General features: G+C 37.6%; 2 protein-coding genes across 10 annotated transcripts in view; both read right to left on the bottom strand.

Moving 5' to 3' along the window:
- Positions 1–16,757, bottom strand: part of LOC127944763 (sodium channel protein type 8 subunit alpha-like) — a 52,445-nt gene extending 35,688 nt beyond the window's left edge. For 5 of the 8 annotated variants that reach the window (XM_052540994.1, XM_052540990.1, XM_052540987.1 and 2 more), the window contains exons 1-5: positions 16,480–16,756; positions 11,662–11,993; positions 961–1,080; positions 321–409; positions 65–193 (exon numbers count right to left, since the gene is read on the bottom strand). In XM_052540994.1, the coding sequence (XP_052396954.1) occupies positions 65–193; positions 321–409; positions 961–1,080; positions 11,662–11,937 (614 nt within the window). In that variant the 5' untranslated portion in view covers positions 11,938–11,993; positions 16,480–16,756. Of the gene's footprint in view, positions 1–64; positions 194–320; positions 410–960; positions 1,081–11,661; positions 11,994–15,570; positions 15,980–16,479 lie in introns of those variants that run through there. The other 3 variants (XM_052540993.1, XM_052540988.1, XM_052540989.1) reach the window with 2 other exon arrangements.
- A 6,843-nt stretch (positions 16,758–23,600) lies between these two features.
- LOC127944492 (disco-interacting protein 2 homolog B-A) overlaps positions 23,601–27,057 on the bottom strand; it is a 44,585-nt gene continuing 41,128 nt past the window's right edge. For both annotated transcript variants that reach the window (XM_052540453.1, XM_052540452.1), the window contains 6 exons: positions 26,970–27,031; positions 26,826–26,883; positions 26,669–26,743; positions 26,351–26,525; positions 25,326–25,449; positions 23,601–25,184 (listed from right to left, as the gene is read on the bottom strand). In XM_052540453.1, the coding sequence (XP_052396413.1) occupies positions 24,932–25,184; positions 25,326–25,449; positions 26,351–26,525; positions 26,669–26,743; positions 26,826–26,883; positions 26,970–27,031 (747 nt within the window). In that variant the 3' untranslated portion in view covers positions 23,601–24,931. The remainder of the gene's footprint in view (positions 25,185–25,325; positions 25,450–26,350; positions 26,526–26,668; positions 26,744–26,825; positions 26,884–26,969; positions 27,032–27,057) is intronic.

Raw genomic sequence — 27,057 nt, forward strand, 5'->3', positions numbered from 1 at the left:
TAACCCGAATGATAGCGCACAAATCAGACAAGGTTCATAAACACATTGATGACAGAATACTTACGCCATTGAGATGACCATGAAATCCAGCCAGTTCCATGGATCTCTAAGGAATGTGAAATCATCTATACAGAATCCACGGGCAATGATTTTCACACCTGATTCAAACGTATAAATTCCAGTGAAGGTATACCTGAAGAAAAAAGCAAAAGCAACTGGATTAGAAACTGGAACTAAAATCCGCTCTATATTTTCAATCAGTGTATTTATTTAGATTTTGTGTGGCAATGAGGTAAGCTGTGGTTAGGATCAATACTTACTCTACTTGTTTGGACCACTCAGGAGGATTACTAAAAGTCATGAACACACAGTTGGTCAAAATCGTACACATGATGAACATGCTGAATACTGTAGGTATCAGTTAAGGAAATTCTGAGATATTACAGAACATTATAGAACAAAAAAAAAGCATTTTATTTCATATTAATTAGTAAATATAAATAGTAAGACATTCATCAATAACAGAGTGCCAAATACAGAAAATAGTGAATTTTAGCTAGTTGGAAAGCACTGCTAGAGCTAGGCAATTCTTATATTTCAATATTTTATTCAGCTTTGTTACAATATTTGATATACTGCACATCTATATACTAAAACAAACTTTAAAACGTTTAATGCAAGATGTATAATTTTTAAATTTTGCTATATTGGCCAATAGGGAGACTGCATCTGTGCGATATACAGTACTGTACATCCTTGGCCATGGGTTTCAGCATCAAAACAGCACACAATATGCTGAAAAACAGGCGAAGGAGCGCCACAATTTTTTCTCTCTATTTGGCATCTTTGCTGTCAAACAAAACAGTAGCAGTGCATCTAAAATTCACACCTACATCCACACCCACTGATATGCTGTTACAGTCATTTATCACATACATGTAAAAAAGATGAAAAAGGATATGAATGTATCAAAATTTTAATCGCTATTCGCCTAGCGAGATTAAAAGGGCTTATCATGTACAAGGAAGGTGTGGCACTAAATCGGAAGATTGTTTTCCCTTTATTTAGGACTATAAATGTCTGTGGAGAGGGAAAAAAAAGAGAACAAGCCAGAGAGAAGACAAAGACAGAACAAAGAAAAAGAGAAACACTAGATTAGTTACAAGCAGAGAGAGTATTATTGAGCAATTTTCAATGAAATAATTTGGCCAACAATGAAAAATCCATCATCAAATTCTGCTGTTTCTAAACAGAAACATAAGAGTTTTGTTTCTGCCTACTGGGCTGGGTTATAAATGAGCTGTTTGTTCTTTTTTGGTGACACTCTTGTGTGTTTTATTAAATTACAATGTGCTGCCATTGTATTGAATTCACCCAACTAGATATTCATTCAATTAAATCCTTCTGTTTTCTGCCAAAACCTGGAAAAAAATCATAAAGGTTAGCAATGACATGAATATCATTATCCCTTTAAGTACCCAATAATTCACAATACTAAAGTGTACTGTGAAAGTGAAACTGTACTGAGTTTTGTAGATTTAATATACAATATAATTTAGCACCAAAACAGAAAATGATTTTCGGTGAGCTGTGAATAAACACAATTTGCTGAAAAACACAATTACACAATTTACTACATGCTTTCTGTCCTCTGATTGGTATTTCATTTTAAAACGTAAACTTTTAGCAGAATTCTAAAAGGTTCATACACATCTTTTTTTTTTTTTTTATAAGTTACTGAGAAATATCGCAGGACAGCTGATATTTCTATGCATTCTAATATGCATACTTTATATGCATATTTATGCAAGTCTGATATACTGTTATAAAAATGTCATTGATTTACATTACAAGCCACATTTTTCATCATAACATATCCACCAAATTGCATATTTCTGTTCACTTTGGCCCTCTGAATAAAGTAGAAATAAAATCATGATGTCTAAAATAAGACAACAATTAGAACACATATGCAAACTTTTTAATTAAATTTTTTTGTAGTGTGTCAGCAGTAAATATCAGTTTACAATTTTACATTTTGTAATAATCCAGTGAGATTTTTGTTTACACAAGGAGTCTGACAGCAGCCAGTGCTCCACACAGAGATCTGATCTCACCCTCATCCAGTCTGTCTGGAATAACATGAAGAAACAGAACAAACTGAGACAGAACCAATCCAGAAGAACTGTGCCAATATGTCCAAGGCACTTTAAGAAACCTACCTGCAAAGCTACCTGAAAAACAATGTGCAAGTGCACCTAGGACAAAAGCTTTTTTAACGCATAATGTGGTCACACCAAATGTTGATTTAATTTAGTTAAGTTAATAGAAGTTTATTAATCTATTTTTGGCATTATTTTGTATATTGGTTTTACCCAGATACCTCACTTCTCACTACTGACTGGAACTGAGAAGTCTGAATTTATATGAGATGATGAATTGTCAGTGTAAGCTCACCAGCCTTTCAGTAGACAGCCTCACAACTGTTTGAATAAAACATGCTCGCTACCATCAATGTTTCATGGGAGTGCACCCCTGCACTTCCTTTTACATGCTTAAGTTTAGTGAAACACTGAGAAACCCTCTTCAGCACCACGGAGAGCGCCAATCAATGAAGTCCTGTTTCATCATCTGCACCATACATCTAGAAACTCCTCCAATTAATATATATATATATATATATATATATATATATATATATATATATATATATATATATATATATAATGTCCATAATTTTGTCCACAATACAAATTAGGTTAAAAACACCTTCTGAATATGTAACTAAAGATGTAGAAGAGGAGGATCTATTTGGGTCAGACTGAATCAGGCCACCATGTAAACCACATATTGAGACCTCTCTCTCTCTTCCTTCGGCTTGCTCCCTTAAATCAGGGGTCGCCACACCGGAGTGATCTGCAAAACTAGCATGACACGTTTAACACTGGATAAACCACATACTGAGACTTGCTTAGTCAAAAAATTATTTGCTCACTGCTCATCAACCCCAACAGTGTGCAAGACATCACACTTTGTTCAAAACAGGAGAATAATCATTCAAACCATCAGCCCATACTCAGCCACATATGAAACATGAGATGAAAAAATAATGCAGAAGTGGTGCATATATGAACAAAAATACATTTACCCTTTCTCAGTATTCGCTTGCTATAGTACAGGCGCACACACAAGACAAGTGCATGTGGGTTTCCTTTTTTAATGCATGACAGGCTGCACAGCTACTGAAAATTTCATAATCTAGAATGGAGAAGCAAAAAGACATGGACAGATAAAGAGACAGATAAAGACAGCCCAGAGAGGAATGAGTAAGCAGTGAGAAGAGGGGAGGAAGATGGAGAGAGAATATGGCAACAAGAAGGACAAATTAAAAGCAAATAGTAAATAAAAAAATCCAAAAAAGCTGAATCTAAAAAAGCTGTAAAATTGGACACTGCCTCGCTACTGAATTAAATGTCCTTCAAATCAGCAGCTACAGTAAAAAAAAAAGAAACAAGAGGGAAAATAACTTGTGCCTTTTCTTTTGCATTTAATTTTTTTACAAGCAATCCCGCGGGTGTTAAAGGCGTGGTTTACTGTTTTTTCTAGGCTTGATTGTGTTTATGGGGTGCAGTATTAACATGCATGAAGCATTAACTAACGTGTTAATGCCTCGTTGTTGTTGTTTTTTTGTTTTTTTACACATTATTTTTCACATAATTTACCTTTATTTCACACAACTCTTTCCCTTCTCTGAGAAAGGTGCTGATCAATTCCTGTTTTTATGAAGCCCCTCCCTCAGAAATAAGTGATGGGCTCTGATTGGTTAGCTAGCCCAGTGTGTTGTAAGCGGCTAAACCACCTCTAGTGCCCATCTAAATGTGCCACCCCTCACCTCAGCGGCATGTGGAGCACAACCGAAGCAGTTGTATTTAAAATGAAAAAAAGGGAAAGTTGTGACATTTGCGAAGTATGGTAATCCATACTCGGAATCGGTGCTCTTCATTTAACCCATCCAAGTGCACACATAGACCGCAGTGAGAAGTGAACACACCAGTCAGTGCCTTGCTCAAGGGCACTTCAGCCATGGGTATATAGGGTGGAAGAGAGCACTGTTACACCGTTTAAACTCCAACATCTGCCAACAGATCTATAGCCCTATTCGGACAGGACCAGTTTTACAAAGGGGCGTTAGAGAAATCTGTGTTTCACAGATGTACTTGGTGATTTTAATCCCGTCCGAATCTGCCCCATCTGTGTTTTTCTCACAACCTTTGTGATAATTCCAGAGCAAATTACCTACTGCAAACTCAATGATCCTCTGAGAAAACGAATCCCATCCAAATGCGAATGTCTATGATTGCCGGCAATATTATATTTCACAACACGTTTCCTTGTGTGTTTTGGCCAAAGTTAATTACCGTAGATGCTCTTACGGCGCGCATGTTTGATATATTTGCTTCCCGTCAAAGAAATAATAATAATAATAATAATAATAATAATAATAATAATAATAATAATAATAATAATAATAAATAATAATAATAATAAAATCACGAGCCAGGTCACGTAAACTGTTAATACTTGCTTTTGTAATATCATCATCAGTTAAGATTACTCACGTTCATTTAATTAATGTTTTTAATTACAGAAAATTAAACATGGGTTTAGCCTACTACTACAAAAAAAAGGGAAACAAAGTTAAACTAAAGAAACCACATATTAACATGGTTTTGTTATACTAGCCATCTAGTATTTATTGTGTAATAATAATAATGGTAATCAATCCGAATGACTATATGCAATGCATGCATACAGAGCGCGTGATCTCTGTGACACCCAGATGAACAAAACAGACCTTCCCACCTCTGTAATAAACAAGGAGATGTTAGTCCTGCCCGAATTGGTACGTGAAAATCGCTGATGTCAGGTGGTAAGAGTCATAACTCAAACCGTCCGAATAGGGCTTTTGATGACATGACTCAGCGACTCTGTGTCGAATCTCACACCGACTCACTGTCTGCTCCTTGGATCAACAAGCGTATCCTCCATCAACAAAAACATCTGTCCCCCGTCCACCACCAGCACACATGCAAATCTAAGTATGATGTCGCAGTAGTTCTAGAACAAAAGTGAACACGTATTAATTAATGAGATTAATGCAAAACAAAACAAAACAAAAATAACAGATCAAGCTTTCCTCAAAATGAATAAAAACAGCAAAATGCAACTCATAATGTGATCCAAACCTGCAGTAATTAAATGTTTAATAACACAAATATCCTTTATGTATTTAATTCCATTTTATTAACCAGTGTATTTGGTGCTGACCTTCAATGATCCAATTCAACCATACTAATAAGCAAAAATTACTCTAGATAAACATTTGTGCTGAAGTGTGCTGAACTCTTCTTTTGTTTTCTATAGTACAGACATGAATTTACTTTCTCTTCGGAGACTGGGCTTTTACTTTTACCAAGAATATAACTTTTGTTACATTAAAAACAAACAAGCATGCCCTGCCCAGATTGAAAAAGTAACGTAATGTGTTACCTTTTTAGGGAGTAACGCAATATTGTAATGCATTACTTTTAAAAGTAAATTTTCTCCAACACTGCCCCTGGCCCATGGCTTGATTCACCATTGTTTCCCCATTTTGACCCTCTGTGTTGGATGTTTGCATCAAGAAAGGATCTCATTTATGGTGATGGAGGGCTCCACAGCCAATAACATCTCGGGATGCCTGGGGGGGTTTTTTGTTTGTTTGTTTGTTTGTTTGTTTATTTGAACATTTAAATAAAATAAATATAATTGTAAATATAGTAAATATAAATAAATATAAATAAATATAATAAATATAATTGCTCTCTCTCATTTGAAACAACCCTTGAATACTGTTTAATAGCTGTTGATTATTTTGGGTTATTGGAACGTTCTCCTTTTGAACTGGAAAACAGGTTAGGTGCAAAAATGGGGTGAGAAGTCTGTTTGGCTAACATTATCAAGGTTGTCAAAGAGGAAGTTTGATTATGATTTCAATTTTGTAACTTTAGTTAGTGTGTAATGTTGCTGTTAGAGTATAAACAACGTCTGCAATGTTACGATGCTCAAAATTCAATGCAAAGGAAGATATTTTCTTTTAAAGAAATCACTGTTTAAGGACTTCAAATAAAGGCTAGTAGGGACTATAACAAGCTCCTCGTTTGTACCATCACTAACCCCGATGTTTACATAAACCCTGCCACCAGGAACATGTAACTACCCATAATGGTAAGGGGTGAGACGTTTCCAGACAACATGCACTAGGCAGTGCCCGATTGTATATTTCTGAGGGAAGGGCTTCACAGACCCAGGATTGTCCCTCCAGGATTATCCTCTTGTCCCAGGAGCCCTGGAGCTGTTACGGGGAACTAGCATCAACATGAAGTTGGACCTTCAGAGCATTTATAACCTTGTTCAGATCCAACAGGGTGACGAGTGGAAGACAAAAGACTTAACACCTGTCAAGCTCGCTGGGCACTCTTCTTTACCAGATTCAATTTCATTGTGACTTACTGGCCAGAAAGTAAGAACCAAAAAGCAGACGTTCTATCACTCTAGGTGAGAGACAACTCCTCCATCCAGCCATCATTGTCAACCTGATTGAGTTGTCCATTGATGACCAAATCGCGGAAGCCACGCAGTGTCCTGAGGGACAGATTTTTGTGCCAACTCATCTCTGTCTGTCCCCTCGTGGACTCAGCACATACATCACAGGGCTCTGGACACCCAAGTGGCCAGCAAACCCTCTCGCTCATCAGCAATTGCTACTGGTGGCCCAATATGGCCCAGGACGTCTCCCGGTTCATCCAAGGTTGCTAAGTCTGTGCCATATCCAAGGTCCCTCGCCACCTACCAGAGGGAAAGCTGGTCCACCTTCCTGTACCTAAAAGGCCATGGTCACACATCGCAATTGATTTCATCACAGACATTCTTCCGATTCTCACACAAGTGTCTTCGTTATGTAGACTGCTTCTCCAAAGTGTGCAAGCTGATTCCTTTGAAACTGCTGAAACCCTCTTCCAGCAAGTCTTTCAGCATTTTGGGCTACCCAAAGATATTGTCACTGAACATGGCCCTCAATTCATCTCACGAGTGTGGAAAGCCTTTTTCACAGTCAGCTGGACATTGGAATATCATCCACAGTCCAAAGGCCAGACTGAATGGAAGATAAAGAAATCGGGAGATACCTGTGGTCATACTATCATGAACATCAAGAAAGCTGGAGCCATTAACTTGTCTGATCAGGTGAGCCTTCTGATGTTCCAGCTGTCAAACCATTGGTTCCAGAAGAGTAAGAGGTTTGGGACTCAGCTCACATACTCCTGCAGATGGCAGTTTTGAAACACAAAAGTCAAGCCAATGCTAGAAGATCAGCAACACCCCAGCACCATCCAGGGCAGAAGGTCTGGCCCTCAACCAGGGACATCTGTCTTCGACTGCATTGTCGCAAACTGAGTCCCCTCTTATGTTGGTCCACTCACAATTCAGAGGCAGATCAACAAATCACTTACAGGCTAAACCATCCTCCTCACAAAATAATTATTTCCATGTATCCCTGTTGAAACCATATGCTGATCCTCTACTTTCTTCCTCTCCAGGGTCTGGTGCTGATAACATGCCTCGTCCTCCTCCTCCAATGAATCCTTCAGAAGATAACATCTACAGAGTCAACACCAATCCTAGATTCCCAACAACAGGGCAGTCACCTAGAGTACCTCGTACACTAGGATGGGTTCCGCCAGAAGAAACATCTTGGGTTGCCAGTGATGACATACTAGACCCATCTCTGCTATGTGAATTCCACACGAATCACCCTGATTATCCAGCAACGAGAGGAAGAGGCCACCCTCGTCTTGGACCACTGCGGTCATCGGGAGCTGCCTGTGGAGGGAGGTGGGGGAGTACTGTCACAGAGTCAACAACCTGCAAAGCACCGGACCCGTACAGATCAACTGCATTTGTCATATCTAATTAGCACAGACTATATTAACCACTCACCTTAGTTCACATTTGTCTGGTCTTGTTGTTTTGTTCTGAATTATATTTATTTTTTTATTCTTTTATTATGTGTTTTTTGTTCTGTTGCATTGCGGAGCTTCTGTCATGAAAACAAATTCTTTATATGTGTAAACATTCTTGTAAACATGCTCATTCTGATTCTGATTCGGAATGCTACCCAATCAATTACCTGCATGGACTTACCTTATTCCATTCTATCTTAGTATTGCCCTGTTGACCAATCACTCACCTGCTATCCATGTGTATCTGTCAAAATCTGCACTAAACCTGTTGTTTAGATTAATTTATGGAAGTCGTGGCCTAATGGTTAGAGAGTCAGACTCCCAATTGAAGGGTTGTGAGTTCGAGTCCCGGGCCGGCAGGAATTGTGGGTGGGGGGAGTGTATGAACAGTTCTCTCTCCACCTTCAATACCACGACTTAGGTGCCCTTGAGCAAGGCATCGAACCCCCAACTGCTCCCCGGGCACCGCAGCATAAATGGCTGCCCACTGCTCCGGGTGTGTGTTCACAGTGTGTGTGTGTGTTCACTGCTCAGTGTGTGTGCACTTCGGATGGGTTAAATGCAGAGCATAAATTCTGAGTATGGGTCAGAGCTTAGATTCTCTGCCCGAGCTCGGGCTCGACCCGACCCGACCTGGGCCGATATTTCCTGCTGCCGGGTTGGGTCGGGCCCTTGATAAAGCACGTCTCGTGTCATGCGCAGCATCTCGTCCACTCGCAGTCTCGCATGCGTGACGCATCACGCGCGCTGTAGCCTACTATTCAGTAGATTAAGTGCAACATGGAGCTTGAAGAAGCATATATACAGCTCCACAGCAGCACCTGCGGTAAAAAAAAATAAAAAATCTGGCGCCGTACCTGGTTATAACGGCCCATATATTAAATAATGGTCGGGTTTAAATCAGGCTCGGGCTCATAATTACAGTGAACGTGTTGGGCTGGGCCCGGCTTTTTTATAAAAAAAAACAATATAAAAAAAGAAAAAAAGATGCTGGTGAGGCACTGACCAGACTTGTGGAAGACACATAGAGAGGAGAGAAGCACGAAGAAATGACATAGAGGGTGACGGAGCAATGGTGCTTTCAAACAGTCAGAGCACAAACCTCAAATCAAGAATGTGTATAAAAAAAAACGGTAAAATTTGAAAACCTTGAATTTAAAATGGTGCAGTGCTCAAGCAAAATAATGCATTGGATAGCTGGCCAATCAGCATATACCTCGCTTTTCAGAATGATGGGCTTTGTAAAAATCGATGCGTTTCAGAAAGATGGGGCATAGAGGAGAAACAATAATGTACAGTATGTGAGAAATTTTGTGGGTAAAAATATGGAAACTTTTTTGATACTCAAACCGCATAAAAACATTTAATTATACCCAAATACCCAAAATAATGTTCTTTTTTAGCAACGTCATATGACACCTTTAAGGACCGTGGAGGATGTAGATCCAACATGTCCTACTTGGCTAAATCCTGTTAAGCCTCTCCATCTCACAATTGATTTGTTTAAAACATACTGTATAACCAACTCCTTGAATCATCTGAGTGGGGGACTCAGGGTTCATCAGCTGCTCCTGTAGCAAAGCTTCCTAGGCTAATTGCTTCAGAAAGTGTCACAGGTCTGGATTTAAATGCTGCCAGCTCCCATTTCTCAGCTGATTTTACACTATGAAGAGAGCTGCCCTGATCCTCAAGAATCAGGTTTCACTACTGCTGTAGACTGCAAGTCGAGCCTAGCGTGAGGAAACAAAAGGACAATGGGATGCAGGGAGATCTGATCCCAATGCTGGCAAAGAATTCAATCAAAGAGCCATTAAATCCTTGAGATTGCAGAGCTAAAATATGTCTATGGCATGTGCATGAAAATGCAATGCAGAGACACATCTAAATATAAAAATATATATATATATATATATATATATATATATAATATAAAGCCTAATGTAAGCGATTGTTAATCGTTTAGACGGCATTTCACATACGCTCCTCCATGCGGTTTTCATCAGGAGACTGAAACCTCCTTCCTGTGCATGGAGCAGGCAGTTACATAAAAGACAGCGTGTGCTGCATGAGAGGGAGGAAGAGGAATGAGACAGAGGGAGAGAGCAAGAGAGGGAGGCAGGGAAACGTTTCTACACATGCACACATTAACAGACATTAACGCCCAATCGGGTCTGTTCATTATTTAGTAATGTCCAGTGTGGCAAACACTGCTGAAGGCTCACTACTGCACTTAGCGCCAAGCCAAACAGGAACGCAGAGTTGAGCTCTGGGCTGAGCTCTCAGACAGAAAAGATGACCTCATCTTCCACCCATAGGCTACATCTCATAACCACAACTTGCTCCTGAAAATCTGTTTGTGGACTAGCTTGCATCTGATATTGCTCATTTGCAAAATCAAAAATGAGCCACTGTGTTTTATGAATGATAACATATCAAGTAAATGTACATTTATTTAATTCTCTTAGAGCATGTGTTTTTATAATATTTACAACATTTTCACCATAAATTATATTATCAGCATAAAATTTTTAATGAAAGGTTGAACTGAATTTTAAAATGTGGTGTTTGGTTTTTACTCCACAAGATTGTGAAGAACCTTTAGCATGATTTGTGAATGATCCAAAGAGCATCTTGAGCATCAATGAAAGCTCAGAATTCAGACTTTTAACAATTTCATAGTCACGCTACATCATAGCATTAACAGTTTTTAATGTGGCAAAATGCAATAGAACAACCATTAATTCTGAGATCTGACTGGACCCAGCAATTCTGTTCATAACAATCATGTTTAAACATGTAAGTTCAGTAAGATTGTGACACAGAAGACCGGGCTAATGGCTGCTGAAAATTCTTTACCATCACAGGAATAAATTACATTTTAAAATATATTTAAAAAAAAATAGAGTCACTTTAAATTGTAATAAAATTGTAAGATATTACAGTTTTTAATGTATTTTGGAACAAATAAATGCAGTCTCTTTAAATCTTTAAATATCTTTAAAAATATTACCTAACCCAAACTTAAATGGAAGTCACTTTTATTCACAGTTTTTCTCTCTTCACTTACATATAGCAACACCAAAGACTACCAGACAAGTGGCACCAAAAAAACAAAATTACAGGCCATCTTTAATTAGGCCTAACTATCTTACCATTGTCCCACTACACCGAGAGTTGTTCTAATATGGTGAGCTGTTCTTTTAAATGCACTGGAGCGATTCTTTTCTAAAGGATTATTGCTGGAACAATTAAAACAAGTCTGTCAGCTGGAACCATAAAGCTTCAGCAGACCACTGCTGACCTCCTCTCCAAAACTTTTTAAAGCATCATTTCATTCACAATCTACAACATACCTAAACCACAAACAAATGCTTCAGTATTGTAGCAGATTATAGGAGGAAGTTATTCATATTGGCATGTTTACCAAATAAACCCTACAGTTTCACCATCAGGGTTTTCTATATAAGAAAATAAAAATAAATGACCTAAAAGGCTGGTTAAAAACACATCAGCTTCTTCACATCTATAATGATCCATAGTGCACTGCTTAGAATATAAAGTGTGAAGGCCAGCATATGAATAGACATGATGACACACTCACTTTCTTATTCATGTAGAAAGGATCGAGATCCTCCAATGGTGTTGCCACCATGCCAGGAGGGATGTCCCCATAAATGAAGGGCAGACTCTTGCCTGCCTCCAGGTCACCATTAGGCTTGGGCTTGTTCTCATCATCATCGTCGCGGTAGCTGCTGTCTGGTTTAGGTGGCGGTTTGGCTTTCTCCTCAGCAATGCGCTTCTCGATTTCACACAGAGATTCCCTGGTAAAGTATTTGAAGCTGTCAGGTCCTGGCGGTGCAGCAAGGGGTGCAGCCATGTTTTCATCCTGCAGCAACTTCTTCTCTTGTTATGTACACTACACGGCAGCCAGTTCTATGTTGGGAAGAAAAACGGACATTACTGGACAACTAGGCTCACACAATCAGAATTATACAGTACTCTTGTCCACACTGCAACTCGTTCTGGCTGGATACCTGTAAAGCAACTGTCATTAACCTGGTGTACCCTTACCACCAAAAGTCAGCCACTGGGAAAAGTGCTTACCAAGTCAAGAAAGTCCTTTCTGACAAAATGAATAAATGCAGTTTCTGAGTCCAAACCTCGACTTTTTTGAAGACTGTGGGTAACTAAACAGTTGATGGTCCCCATTGACCTCCATAGTATGTTAAATTAAATGATAAAAGAACAAAAAACATTTGAAGTCATTGGGGACCAGAAACAAAAAATTTTTTAAGTATCTTCTTTTGTATTCAGCAGAAGACAACATACAGGATTGGAACAACTTGAGGGTGAGAATCTATCCTTTCAACCCAGGGGTCAACAAACTCGGTCTTGGAAGGCTGGTGTCCGTACACCTCCCCTCCAGGACCATGTCTTGTGAGCCCTGCTTTAACTTAAGCTTATGAAAAGCAAAGACTTTAGTGGACATACACAGACAATGCACTCACATTACTTATATGTCCAGCCTTCTAAATACAAAAGCCAAATGACAATTGGTAAAGTTATTGCACATTCACACTGGCTGTTTCAGCCTGAAAGCTTTTTTTTACTATTTGAACACAAAAACAACAACAATTATCAGACCGTTTTATGAGTCACATTTTATTGCTGATTTGAAATATGTTATTTAAATGTGAGTGTGGCAAGTAGTTTTAAGATTTCAGGCTTCCCCATAAGTAGGTAGGAGTTGGTTTTGGACACCTGAATTAGCTTCCTAGAGGTACTGCAAAAAGACTTTCACTGAGAGGGACTTTGACAGCAGTCTCTAGGCTCACAGTGTCCCGGACACCAGTATTTTAAGAATTCATTATAGATGAATCAGCCAACTGAGATTTCAGTATTGAGATGAAGGTTAGGATCATAATTTTTTAGGTATAACAGATGTCATAGAAGAACCATTTTTTCCCTTTTGTGAAACAGAAAGGTTCTTCAGATGTTAAAGGTCCTATATGGAACCATTTAGACAAAAAGGTTCTTCTATGACATGGTGAAGCACCTTTATTTTTAAGATTGTACGTAACTAATGTTTGGGGTGATAATATGTATTACTAATATGACATTAATATTACATTTGTACATTGAAACTGATCATTCATCAACATATGATCATTAATCATCATCACTTCAGTGACTATTTATACCAGCTACTACTATCTTGTATTACATTATAGCCTAAATACTTAAAATCTAAGTCAAGAGAACCCACACCATTGTGTCACAATTAAAGAAAATAATAATAATTTGCAAAATCAACTAAATGTCATTAGATTTCATTCTAGCTTGTGGAAAGATAAAGTCTTACTGAACAATACTACCTTGTTACATCATCCAATCACACAAACTGATATGTTCAGCACAAGAAAGTAAAACCCTTAGCCTTACGTCTAAAAATATTACCTTACACATCAAAACAATCCGTTGCTAAATTGAGAGCATGTTAAAGAGGGACTGGCAGTAGATCCTGGATGAGTCATCCACTTCATGAAAAATGAAAAGCACCCTCCATTATGAGCAGATGAAGGTGATACTTAATGTTTGTCTTTGGATTATGCTCGCAATAATATTAATTGATTTGGTGATAAGTGATCGATTGGACTTTTTTCCTGATATGTGCTTGCATAGGTTCTCATGGTATGGTTCTTTTGGGTCATTATGATGGATGTTTCTATTTTAGATGAAAGGATGCTGGTAGCTGAAAGGATGCAGACTGGGTTAGAAGATACCACATGATAGCACAAGAAGATTCAAACCTGTCTCCGTTATGAACAAAACTTCTACTGAGATGTCGATTTGGGACATGCATTATGTCCCTAAGGATGCAGAATAGGAAATGGGGTGGGTGAAGGGAGGTCTGGTGAACCACATCATCTAAAAGCTTGCGTGCAGTGCACTTATGGGCAAGACACTTAACCAAGCCATATCGTGATATTACAGAGCTACTTAGCTCACTTTTAGCTTTTCTCTCTATCAAATTCCAGTTTTGTTTCAGAAATTGCATTTGCATTTTCATCCTGCCTCTGAAGTAAATATACCCCATTTACCTTCAAGCATATTAGACACGTAAACAAATATCAAGGAATGCCACAAACATTGGCTCATAACAGACACTGTTAGTGGCAGAAGTCCCATGGGTATGAACGCTTGGAAAAAAATCAGCTTAAACCAGCCTAAGCTGGTTTGTCAGTCTTAGCTGGTCTCTTGGCAGGATTTAAAAGGGTTTTGGGCACTTTTTACCATGTCAGATTAGGAGACCATCTTAAAGTGAAGACCTGCAAATCTTAGGTTTGGTTTAAGTCAATTTATTTTCCCAAGCAATTAAATGTTTATACTAAACAAATCCAAACACATTTTGTATTTGTCAATTTTTTTTTTTACATCTTATTAGTAATCCTTGTGGTCCAAACAGCGAAAGCAAAGACAGACTTGCCTTACAGGAGCTGTCCAATCAGCACCACACGGGAAAAAGGGAATTACACGTTGTTGGGTGTTTTATTTTTATCACACATGGAGGAAATTTGAATTATTATACATCTAGGCCACATTAAAAAGACATAAATAAATAAATGCAAGAGCAGCAATATTTCTGACCATTTTGACCCACCAAGCCTAACAGATCTGTATGAATAAACATTTACATACACTGCAAATTTAAGGTTTCTCGAGTTTCCAGCATGCATTGCAGTATGAACAAATTATGCAGTTACAGTTATAAGATTATTTACTTATTTGAATTGTGTTGTCATGTTAGGTATTTGTTAAAAAGCAGATCTTGTTTCATTAAATTGTTTACATTTCACAAAAATTGATTACCAAATTCCTTGTTCAACAAATTATCTATTACGAAAAAATATAAGATTTTATTAGCTATAGAGAAATTTTGCTTTTGGTGAGCAATCATATTCAAATTAGTTAAACAGTAGTGTGCAGTGTTACTAAAGGCAGTTCAGAAATCACATGACACTGCTGCTATGAATTTAATTTTTGCTTTTTACAGTGCACCTTCTATAAGCTGAAGTATATGGAAGCATGTTGTTTCTCTGCGGGTTACAAAAAGGGTGTGAGGGAATGAGTGCGGTGGGCTTCTGTTGGGTGGGCCTATCTCGAAATAACTGAGGGAACTATGCTGTGCTGCAAGGGAACGCATAATAGCTCTAGAAAATCAGGTGGGCTACGTGGTCCAGCTTACTTACAGACGGGAGAACATGGGTTAATTTGCGAAGCATTATGAATAAAATAATAAATTCATTTTTATCCGTGTTTCTTTTTAGGTTGAGGTTCTATGCGCCACATCATTTTCTTGTAAAAAAACGACACACTAACGTCTTGAAATGGAAAATACCCTTCAATAAATTGTTTATTCGTACATAACTGTGTAACAATTTCTTAAAACAAACCTCATTTCAATAACATCGTCATGTTGTATTGTTATTGACTGACGCAGTGGTCCTACCTTGAATTCCTCAATGTTTGGTCACGAAATCCTTGGCTTATTTGCACGACTGTTTCGCGAACAGCATCTTTCCGTTTTCCAAAACGTTGTCACGTTTTCCTCGGGGTCAGAAAACGATTTTGTCTGAAAACGTACGTTTCTAAAAGCCCAATGCCTTCACGAGAGCGGGCCGAAGCCGCAGAGGAAAAAAAAAATACTGCAGTGGCTTTTTCGCTCTGTCGTCGTATTTACCCTTTTATACTCACACAGCCAGCATCTTCTTAGTCATATAACCCAATTTCGTTTAACCCAAGTAAAACGTCTATCGTTTTCAGAGGACAGCGAGATATGTCAACGACGTTGTGCAAGGTTTCTGCTCGCGAGGAACATAAACAAGAAAATGTAGCATACCACACCCGTGCAACCTGCGTCCACCCTGCAATCAATAAGCAGCCAAGCATGTATTGCCTTTTGAACGTCTTAATTACAACGGATCACTTCAAACCTGTCCACATGTGCATTTTTGCTCATTTGCTCAGCTCGACATATGATTAATGCGGACAAGAAGACCTTTATTCATATGATGGTTTAGAGCTACAGGCTGCGGATCACGTCATTGATCATGCAAATACAAATAACACTCTACATATTGCCTTGAAGAATTTTGTTTGACTCATACGGTGAGCTCTTAAAATTGTCATTTGGCCGAATCAGAATAGGTTTATTTTAACAAAAATAAATAAATAACGTGAAAGGATAAAGCGTCATCGCAGTTATAACCGAATATAAAACCTAACATGAATTTGGCAAGAAGCATCTAGCAGTAAAATCCCCTCATCGTGCGGGGTCTCTGCGACATTTGACAGTGCGACGACTTCCACTGCAAGGAATAAACACATCGCATGTTCGAGATTTAAACACAATACCTACCCTAATTGCGTTAACGGGTATCCAAAAAATCCTCACTGGACTGCAGATGTCGAATAAATTCGGAAGAAACTGCGGATGTCGCCATATTGTTGCTGCTTCCTTCGGTGTGCTGTGCACCGTTACCATGCATAATTGATGACTCCCAGCAAAATATAAGGGACGGTCTGTCAATAGGTAGGACCAGTTCCACAATAAGAGGAGTTCGGTTTAGATTTCGTTTATTGGAATTTCAGTTCGATCCTTCTTCGAGTGGAGGTGATCCAGGGATGTTCAGGAATCACGATTTTGATGTTATGTAGCCTATTGTGTGTAAAGTAACAAGCACACAACCTTAATTGTGTAGAGGTTTATAACCATCTTTAAAACGCTACTAATAACAAACGGGATGTTGGCTTAGTGTATTATCATAGGGACAAACTCGAATAAAATCATCTTATATAGCCTAATGGAATTGTTTCTGATGGCACATTTATGCTTTTGTCTGCATTAAGATTTGAAATGTGTTGGTTTGCACGTTCTTCCCTTTTTGAAATTACAGTTTGTCACGTCACTTAGAATCTTTTCAGATTACCTAATTAATAATAAGTTTCAAGGAGATCAGAGATCTGCTTTGTAGCTTCCTCTTACTGATTTCACATTTAAAATGTTTAAAACAACCCTACAATTATTCTTCATTAGCTCGTTATCTTGTGGAATTGCAGGTAGTTACATAGTAACTAGTTTTTTACTTAGTATGTACTAAGTACTATTAGTTTATTTTTATATATATATATATATATATATATATATATATATATATATATATATATATATTAGTACTATTAACTATTTTCCCCATAGATGTGAATTTTACTATCGGAATACCCCGGTGAAACAAACTACATTCATTTTTGTAATGGGAAATGTGTGTTTTATTCCTGATGACAACTGTAATCAGTGGTAAACTGTCAAAAAAAAATCGGATATATATTTCAGCAATTAATAAAGCAGCATATGTACTACCCAGAAATTGTGGGGAAACAAGAATCATAATAGCCTACATGAAAAAATTAATACATTTATTTATTTATTTTACAATCAATTAATGTAACAATACTTTTAATTTAATTCTACAATCATTACTTGTTCAAAATAGGGACCAGTGTCTCTGACGTTTACAAGCACTGTGAGAGCACCACCTTAATACATCATTAGACATTTTAAATATCTCATGTATACAAAAAAAAAAAAAAATGCATGTGAATAGTTTTTTTTTTTTTTTTTTATAAATGTCACTGTTGGATTAAATGGGTTAATATTATTTACAGATAATCTAATCATCATTGGTTGTGGTCACATAAAGATTAATGAAAAACATTCAGTGCAAATTACTAAATGCTCTTAAGGTTGTGGACAGCGAACTTTACTGGATCCTCCAAAGCAGCTTTGTATTTCAGGGGGCTTTTCTGCATTGGAGGCTGCTTGGCCTTGGCAGGTGAGCATACAGCATATGTCTAGGCATATCGGTGGTGGGTCCATCATCAGCCATTGGTGGGTGATCACCGCATCCCACTGCTTCAGATATAGGTAAGACACTTTATGCTTCTAATCCCTCATGATATGCAGCATTATGCACATATACACATCTTACTTACTTTCAGCAGTGCTAAATGTTGTTTGAAGAACCTTACCACCCATAGTTGATTGTTTACTTCAGTTGCACTACTGAAATGCTACCGGAAAGCTATTTTCAGGCTGAGCTAATCAAAATAACAACAGCTGATTACAGTTGAAAGTCAAATGGCTTTATCTGCCATCCAGAATGTGATTAGCTACACCTGTTTGATTTTGCAAATAATATTAAGGAAGAGCGGGGTGATCCTTTTTTAAACTCAGTGATTCGGTTTTTTTCTGACATGTTCACTTTGATGTGATAAGTTGCATTAAGTAGCCTAAATACATCTGGATACAACAAAAACTGTGTCCATCTTAATTTCAGGCTTCAAAGCAACAAAATGTGAGTATTTTAATGGGGGTTGCTTCTTTTCTATACCCACTGTATTTATTGCTTTTTTAGATTAACATTGCTACATCAAACATTTTTACTCAAGAAATTGCCAATTTTTTTAAATAATAGTTTTCATTTCAGATCTTTTGCATGCATTCTCGATCCAGGCATGGAATGGGTGTGCAGTATCGTTCAGTCCAGAAAGTTATCCGGAATGAGAACATCAACCTATCTAATTATGACAATAATGTGGCACTTTTGCATCTGCAACGCCTTCTGTATTTCACTAAACATGTGCAGCCTGTGTGCATAATGGAAAATGAAATGGATGAGATACAACTAAGTTTCAGCTCATGTTACATCACTGGTTGGGGCAGCTCAGTGTTAGAAGGTTAGTGTTTAAATGTCCAAAAACTCAAAATCTACGCATTATTAACAGATGATTTTTTAGCAGAATTTGTAATGGACACTTTTTACACTTCCAGGGTTTTTAGATATGTAAGTTATCATTGTTGGGTAAAATACTATTATGTGTATATATATATATGTGTGTTTATATACACTCACCTAAAGGATTATTAGGAACACCATACTAATACTGTGTTTGACCCCCTTTTGCCTTCAGAACTGCCTTAATTCTATGTGGCATTGATTCAACAAGGTGCTGAAAGCATTCTTTAGAGATGTTGGCCCATATTGATAGGATAGCGTCTTGCAGTTGATGGAAATTTGTGGGATGCACATCCAGGGCACGAAGCTCCCGTTCCCACACATCCCAAAGATGCTCTATTGGGTTGAGATCTGGTGACTGTGAGGGCCATTTTAGTACAGTGAACTCATTGTCATGTTCAAGAAACCAGTCTGAAATGATTTGAGCTTTGTGACATGGTGCATTATCCTGCTGGACGTAGCCATCAGAGGATGGGTACATGGTGTCATAAAGGGATGGACATGGTCAGAAACGATGCTCAGGTAGGCCGTGGCATTTAAACAATGCCCAATTGGCACTAAGGGGCCTAGTGTGCGCCAAGAAAACATCCACCACATCATTACACCACCACCAGCAGCCTGCACTGTGGTAACAAGGCATGATGGATCCATGTTCTCATTCTGTTTATGCCAAATGTTCACCGTATCATCTGATTGTCTCAACAGAAATCGAGACTCATCAGACCAGGCAACATTTTTCCAGTCTTCAACTGTCCAATTTTTGTGAGCTTGTGCAAATTGTAGCCTCTTTTTCCTATTTGTAGTGGAGATGAGTGGTACCCGGTGGGGTCTTCTGCTGTTGTAGCCCATCCGCCTCAAGGTTGTGCGAGTTGTGGCTTCACAAATGCTTTGCTGGATACCTCGGTTGTAAAAAGTGGTTATTTCAGTCAAAGTTGCTCTTCTATCAGCTTGAATCAGTCGGCCCATTTTCCTCTAGCATCAACAAGGCATTTTCGCCCACTGGACTGCCGCATATTGGATGTTTTTCCCTTTTCACACCATTCTTTGTAAACCCTAGAAATGGTTGTGCGTGAAAATCCCAGTGATTGAACAGATTGTAAAATACTCAGACTGGCCCGCCTGACACCAACAACCATGCCACGCTCAAAATTGCTTAAATCACCTTTCTTTCCCATTCTGACATTCAGTTTGGACTTTAGGAGATTGTCTTGACCAGGACCACACCCCTAAATGAGCAACTGAAGCAACTGCCATGTGATTGGTTGATTAGATAATTGCATTAATGAAAAATTGAACAGGTGTTGCTAATAATACATATACGTATGTATATGTATATATTCCCATTTGTTCAAATATCAAAAGGAAAAAAATCTGTTAAAGCATTTCAATGACATTCCAAAGGAGTAAAAAAAAATACTGCAAGATTTATTATGTTGGAAGAGCGAAATGTCAAATTTGCTGTCACTCATGCATCAGCTTTAGTGAGTTTTCTGTAATTTAATGCCAAGGTAATATAACTCAAAGTACAGTGTTTTAAATATAAATTATGAAGAATTATATATATATATATATATATATATATATATATATATATATATATATATATATATATATATATATATATATATATATATATATATATTAAAAAAAACTGCTTGATTTACAATGGTAAAAACTGCGGAAATGTGTCATCACAGTCTGAGAAAAGAGTCCATATATCAGAGAGGAGCTCAATTTTCTTATATTTCTGGCAGTTCAACTGTTAATAGTATGTGGGTTTATATAATCAGTTCCCATTTGAAAAGAAAACCATACACATTTTACATGACAACAAAATTTGTATTTTTAACATTCACGGATGATTTAAGAATATTTCTTATGATCCTATTTAAAAAGAATATTTAAAGAAATAATTACCATGTTTTGAATTTATAATTATGCTATAGGAATGGTATTCAACACTATTCAGGAAGCATGAAGTCAGTCTCATTGATACTGAAATCTGCAACCAGAGAAGCTGGTATAATGGCCATGATAATGACATCATGATCTGCGCAGGATTTGACAAAGGAAGAGTTGACACATGTCAGGTAATGTTGTCTATCACGCTGCAGAGTAAGTGGTCTGTGAATGACAGTGATTAACAATATCTGGAATACTCTTCAATCAAGGGTGACAGCGGAGGCCCTCTACAGTGTTACAGTGAAGACATGCAGAGATTTTACTTTTATGGTGTGACAAGTCATGGAGAGGATTGCGCATTGCCAAACAAACCTGGCATATATACTCGTGCATCGGTACACCGTCAAGCTGAGAAAAGCTGTAGCAAGATCTGGATCTGCTGCATCAGTCACAGATCTGCCAGTTTTTCAATTAATCTCAACCCTGTTATTCTCTGCTTGGATGGGCCTGCTAATGTGAGCTGTCCCCGATCAGACATCAGGACAGCTCTCTGGGCTAGGCTATGTGCTGCTTTCCTGTCATTTCAATAAAGGCTTTATTTAATTACTAATTTTTTTTTTTTTTTTTGCTTTTACTATCCTACATTCTGATTTCTGAAATGGAAACCAACTGGGATACCTTAAGTGGCCAGAACATTGAACTACTTCTTATATACAGTATCTGTGAATTAATAAATGGAGGCAATACATTTTTGTACTTCAGTTTTGGGTTCCATATACTTATTTACTATCAAACTGACCCTAAAAGGTTTTAGTACAATTTATCAAAAATGACATTAAGAAAAATAGTAAATAGTAAAGCAAACCGGTCATAAAATAAAATGGGTTTGTCCTGATGAAGAGACTGCCGATCTTTGATATGAATCGTGACACATAGCAGCATACAACGCTCAACTTACAGGAATTTACAATTGTAGCCGACTGAAGATGTTTGTAGTATATTCTATATTTTACAATTACCACATAATCTTGGCATACTGCAAGAGGCCAAAGTGTATCTAATGTCACAGTCCTTGTGCAATAAGCCAGAGTACTGGAACTATACTGTTGCAGCAGAGTGTTGACGAATGTGAGGTGTGTTTTAATGCTCAAGGTAAAATATTTAAAGGCATTTAGCTGCTTCTACATCGGAATTGCATAGTATAGTATCCTAGTACCATTAGCAATATTGGATATTGTCAGATGATTTTTAAAAATCATTTAATTGTGAATATTTACACGGCCGTTCAATCGTTTGGTGTCAGAAAGATTTTTCATTTTTTTTTATATTATTATATTTATTATTCAGCAACAAAGTGACAAATCTTTTTTTAACATTATACAAATGTCTTCATTGACCATTTCAAATAAATGCAGTTTTCAATTTTGATAAAAGAAATGTTTCTGGAGGACCAAATTAGCATATGATTTCTTAAGGATCGTGTGACACTGAGGACTGTGGCTGCTGAAAATTCAACTTTGCCGTCACAAGAATAAAGTTTCAAAAGTTTTTAAAATAGAAAAAATGGTTTTAAATGGTAATAACTTACAGTATTAGAGTTACAATAAATGCAGCCTTGGTCAATATAATACACGTTCTTCAAAAACATTAAAATCTTAAAGACCCAAATCATTTGAATGGTATTGCAAATACAAATATCCATTTTTATTTAATGGATATTATTTGATGTATTTATTACATTATGTAATTAATAATACTATTTGATTGGAATTCGAGTGAAGGCCACTTCTTGTGGAAAACCTTAAAGAACAAATGTTTATTTGACAGCCTATACCCTCCATTATTGGATTGAGCATGATATGAATAACAGCTCACATTAAATCTAATTTTGCTAATAAATAATGTATTAGCAAATATATATAGTAGGCCTAATTCATATATATAGTAGTGTGCATGCGTCATGATTGTATTGAGAGATACCCAAAGCAATGAGTAAGAATCAGAGGATATAGAGACCTCTGGTGGACAATACTGAATTTAGCCTGAAGCTTGCAAGAGGTTGTATCCTGATGATTTTATTTGATGATTCCTGGTTTTCCGTAATTGTTTATCTTTCAAATGTCATGTAAATAATAGTGGATTATTCCTGAAAAAGTGTGTGGATTATTTGAGGCCATTAATAGAATAGTGTACAGCAAGCTTCCATTGAATGACAAACATGCATTATGGGCATTACAGAACCTAAAACATCTCAAATAAACTAAACTCAATAGTTGCACTAATTAATGTTTTGATAACCCTCATTAGTGACTTGTACATTTCTTGTTATGCTTATGATTCTTTCACTTAGGACAGGTTATGATTTTTTGGAACTGTTGGATAATAGGCCTTAATGATCGGAGCTTGTGCTTTTTGTCAACCCAAAAGCTAAAATGCTGAGCTCAGATTAATGAGTCAGTTCCAAAAATATTCATATCCTGTGCTAATCGAAAGAAAACAAGTCGACACAAAGGATGAATCCATTCTTTGGTTATCATATAGCTTGAGAGATTTTATAGCAACTTTTAGCACGCTGGTTTTTGACCAGAAACACTAAATTGTGGATAAAGAATTTTCTGCACAGCACAGGTTAAATATAAATGAACGATACCGCCGTTTACTTATAGAATTGGTTGCTGTTTTGATGTGGAAGAGCATCAAATCTTTCTAGGCTCATTCAGCAGTTTGTTATTTGCACATTGCTTACATAAAATTACGCTATTAAAGACAGTAAAAGATCCAGTGATGACAACAATAAATTTAATTAACATAAAGCTATACATTTTGCACCGACACACTCGATATTTTGACAATTAAGAATTGAATAAAAAATACAAAAACAGGTATGAGAATGTGTGTATTGTTAAAGAAAAAAAAATTCACATGTAAACAATCTGCAGGAAGAAAGAACATTTTGATATCTAAGGCCATTCTGAAATAAACATGTTAGGTGCTAATAAATGTTACTGTAATTTTAAGATAGAAAAGATATTTCCTCTCTTAGTTCACACTCTCTTTTTCAATAAGTCAGTTAAAACACCCTTTTTGCCTTTTGTCACTCTCTCTCACACACACACATCCAAAACCCTCAAGAAAGCATTGAAGGGTCGTTCCTGTTTCTGCATCATGATCTTGAGTTAGTGATGCTAAGAACTGCCATCAAGTATGAAAGATCTGTCAAGTTTTTTTGTTTTTTTTGGAGGACCAGATAAGGGGGTCCCATTTGTTTATACGGTAACACCAGTGAGACACTACACTATATAGTCTACATACAAACCTTTCCAGTCACCTCAAATCAAAATGAAGACAGAAATACAATTTGCATAAGGCATGGAACTGTCTTCATCTCCAAACATTTCTGTCACCCTCAATATACGTGTTTAAAACATAGATGTCAAGTTACGAATGTATTGTGTTAAAACTGCTGTGCTTTTAGTGAGGACAATGTCACAAACCCCTCCTCACTCCAGTTCTTACAATTACATTTCTAAATAAAAAAAAAAATAAAAACTTCTCGCAATCATAAAATGCGGTGCATTTATTTTTAAATCTTTAAAATGACTAGCAGTTTTGAATAAAAGAAGATATGTTTGTTTTGCTGGTGATACTGTTGATCCATAAAACGAAGTTTCACACTTCCAGAATGAAAACCGAAGGAGACTCCTCTGGCCACGAGAGGAGATAAAGTGCGCAGAAAAGTTTCATGTTAGTCCCTCAGGTCTAACTGCAAGAGCACAAGCGCTGCTCTATGGAAGAGGCATATCGGAAGTGGCACCAAATGTTGGACAACTGGCAAAAATGTGGTGTCACCTGGTTTAAAGGGAAAAAATGTGTTCTAAAAGAAGAGCACCACACTCCTGGATGTCCAGAGAAGGTTGGATGGCTTGAGCCAGGTTAAACGGGCCACAATCACATTAAAAAGAACATAAAAATATGTAAAAGGCTCAGCGCAGGGGCAGAAAGAGGACTAACCAGCTTCTTCCTCCGTGTGGTGTTCAGACGGCACAGAGGAACGGCAACGTTGTGAGTGGTTCTTTGGGTGCCACGTTGAGCTTTAAGCACTTTAGTCCATGCTCACATGTTGTACGCCACGTAGATGGGATCCAGCTGGTCGGCCAGGAAGGAGTCGCGCAGGTGCATGCGTTGCTTCTCACCCCGCGAGTTGATAGGGACGACGCCGGGGTCCACGATGACCACCACACCAACTATAAGGTGATGCTCTTTCAAAACCACATTAGTGACCAGGGGAACCAAATCGAGAGCTTCCTGCTCAGATCCACTGAGCTCCACTACAACCACCAAAAGGTTGGTCCATGTAAAGACGGCACTGGAAGATAAAGCACATGATCCAATCATGAACATAAAAACACAAGCATAATGTTTAGTAACAACAACAAAACTTGTTTTGTGTAGTAATCGGGAAATGATGCATGCAGACAGGAAGTGTTAGTGTTCTTGAGGTTCTCACCTCTCAGCGATGCTGCGGTGCGCCCGAGACACAGAGGTCTCAATGTCAATGGGATGATAACGCAAACCTCGCAACTCCAGGGTTTCATCAAGTGAACCCACCACAAACAGAGCATCGTGGCGATCTGGGGGAAGATAAAGGACAAAAAAAAATAGAATGTGTTGCTGTCTTAGCATGTGCATTTTTAAGCCTTGCAAACTTAAACATCTAGTTGTGAATTTGACATTTGTTTGTGAATTTTGCTTTCTCTTGGGATCTTCCTGTATTAAAATAACTCTAAATCCAGCTATTTTTGCATTTTTGCCAAGGAAAACTGAACATTTAATAGAATTTATTTTATTTATTTGTATAAAAATATACGCTACTGTTATACAAAGTTTAGGGTCAGCTAGCATTAATAATGTTTTTGAAAGAAGTTTCTTATGTTCACCATGGCTGCATTTATTTGATCAAAATACAGCAAAAATGTTTTATTAATTGTTAAACATTATTACAACTGAATAATAAATGTTTTCTATTTTTTTATAAAAATGTAAAATGTCATTTATTCCTGTCACGGCAAATCTTACATTTTCAGCGATTACTTCCTTCAGAAATTCTTGTTATCTGGTGCTCAAGAAACATGTATTATCAGTGTTGAGAACGGTGGCTGCTTATTTGGAATAGAAATCTTTTGTGACAGGGCAAACGCTTTCACTGTCCCTTTTGATCAATTCATGCATCCTTGCTGAATTAAAGCATAAAATAAAAAAAATTTACCCACTTACTGACCCCCAACATTTGAACACTACTGTAGAATAAAACATTTAAAAAATGACAAATATAATACTAAATGTAAAAATAAATTAGACATTTAAAATGATAAAATATAAAAGTAAACATTTAAATTCATAAAAATCTATAGTTGGCAAAATGTTGTCAGGGCAAGTCAAGGCTATGAATATAGTTTATCCAATCCAAATACAGAGTCTGGACAATCCATTTTGCTATAATATATTCACAATAATCGGTAAAATAGTACAGACCTCCACTGGCAACCAGTAGCTCTGTCCTCTTGACAAATCCCAGATATCCAGTTCTGGCCCAGAGCGTTTCAGTGTCTCCAAAGCTCAGCCGTGTGTTGAAGTGGTCTGCCTGCAGGCTCTCCTCACCATAGATGGTATAATAACCACTGGCACTGTGAGGACTGTTCACCCAGATCTGGAAAACAAGACAAGACATTGCTGAAGATGGAATCCGCCACACAGAACTCACTGAGAATATGGAGGCATTTCATTTGTGGACAATTAAACTTTACTGAAACAAGCTGTATTCATGCGATGATTCAAAATGTGTTCGGTCACCTCGCCTAGATGAGAGTCTCCTAGTGGTCCTCTTGTCTCTGGGTTCACGATGATTACTCTCACTCCAGGAAGAATCTTAAGGCAAGGCACAGAAAACAATATGGGATGACTGGTATGTCTTATAATAACAGTGCTAGATAAAGCAGGACAGCCTTACCGTCCCCGACTCCATCAGCGGCAGACTTTGAGGAGCTCCTCTCTCCACCAGCCTCACTCTATGACAGAGAAAGAAGAACAATGTCACACTGCAAGCATGTAGCTGACTGTCTTCATGTCACTACTGGCCTCGTCTCACGCATACCTGTCATGCCGGAGGGACTTCATGTCTACATAAACAGTGGACGGGTCTGGACCAGCAGTGCCCTGATGGAAGGAGACAGAAATCAAAA

The sequence above is a fragment of the Carassius gibelio genome, chromosome A23 (genome assembly GCF_023724105.1).
Source record: "Carassius gibelio isolate Cgi1373 ecotype wild population from Czech Republic chromosome A23, carGib1.2-hapl.c, whole genome shotgun sequence".
NCBI classification, from domain to species: domain Eukaryota; kingdom Metazoa; phylum Chordata; class Actinopteri; order Cypriniformes; family Cyprinidae; genus Carassius; species Carassius gibelio.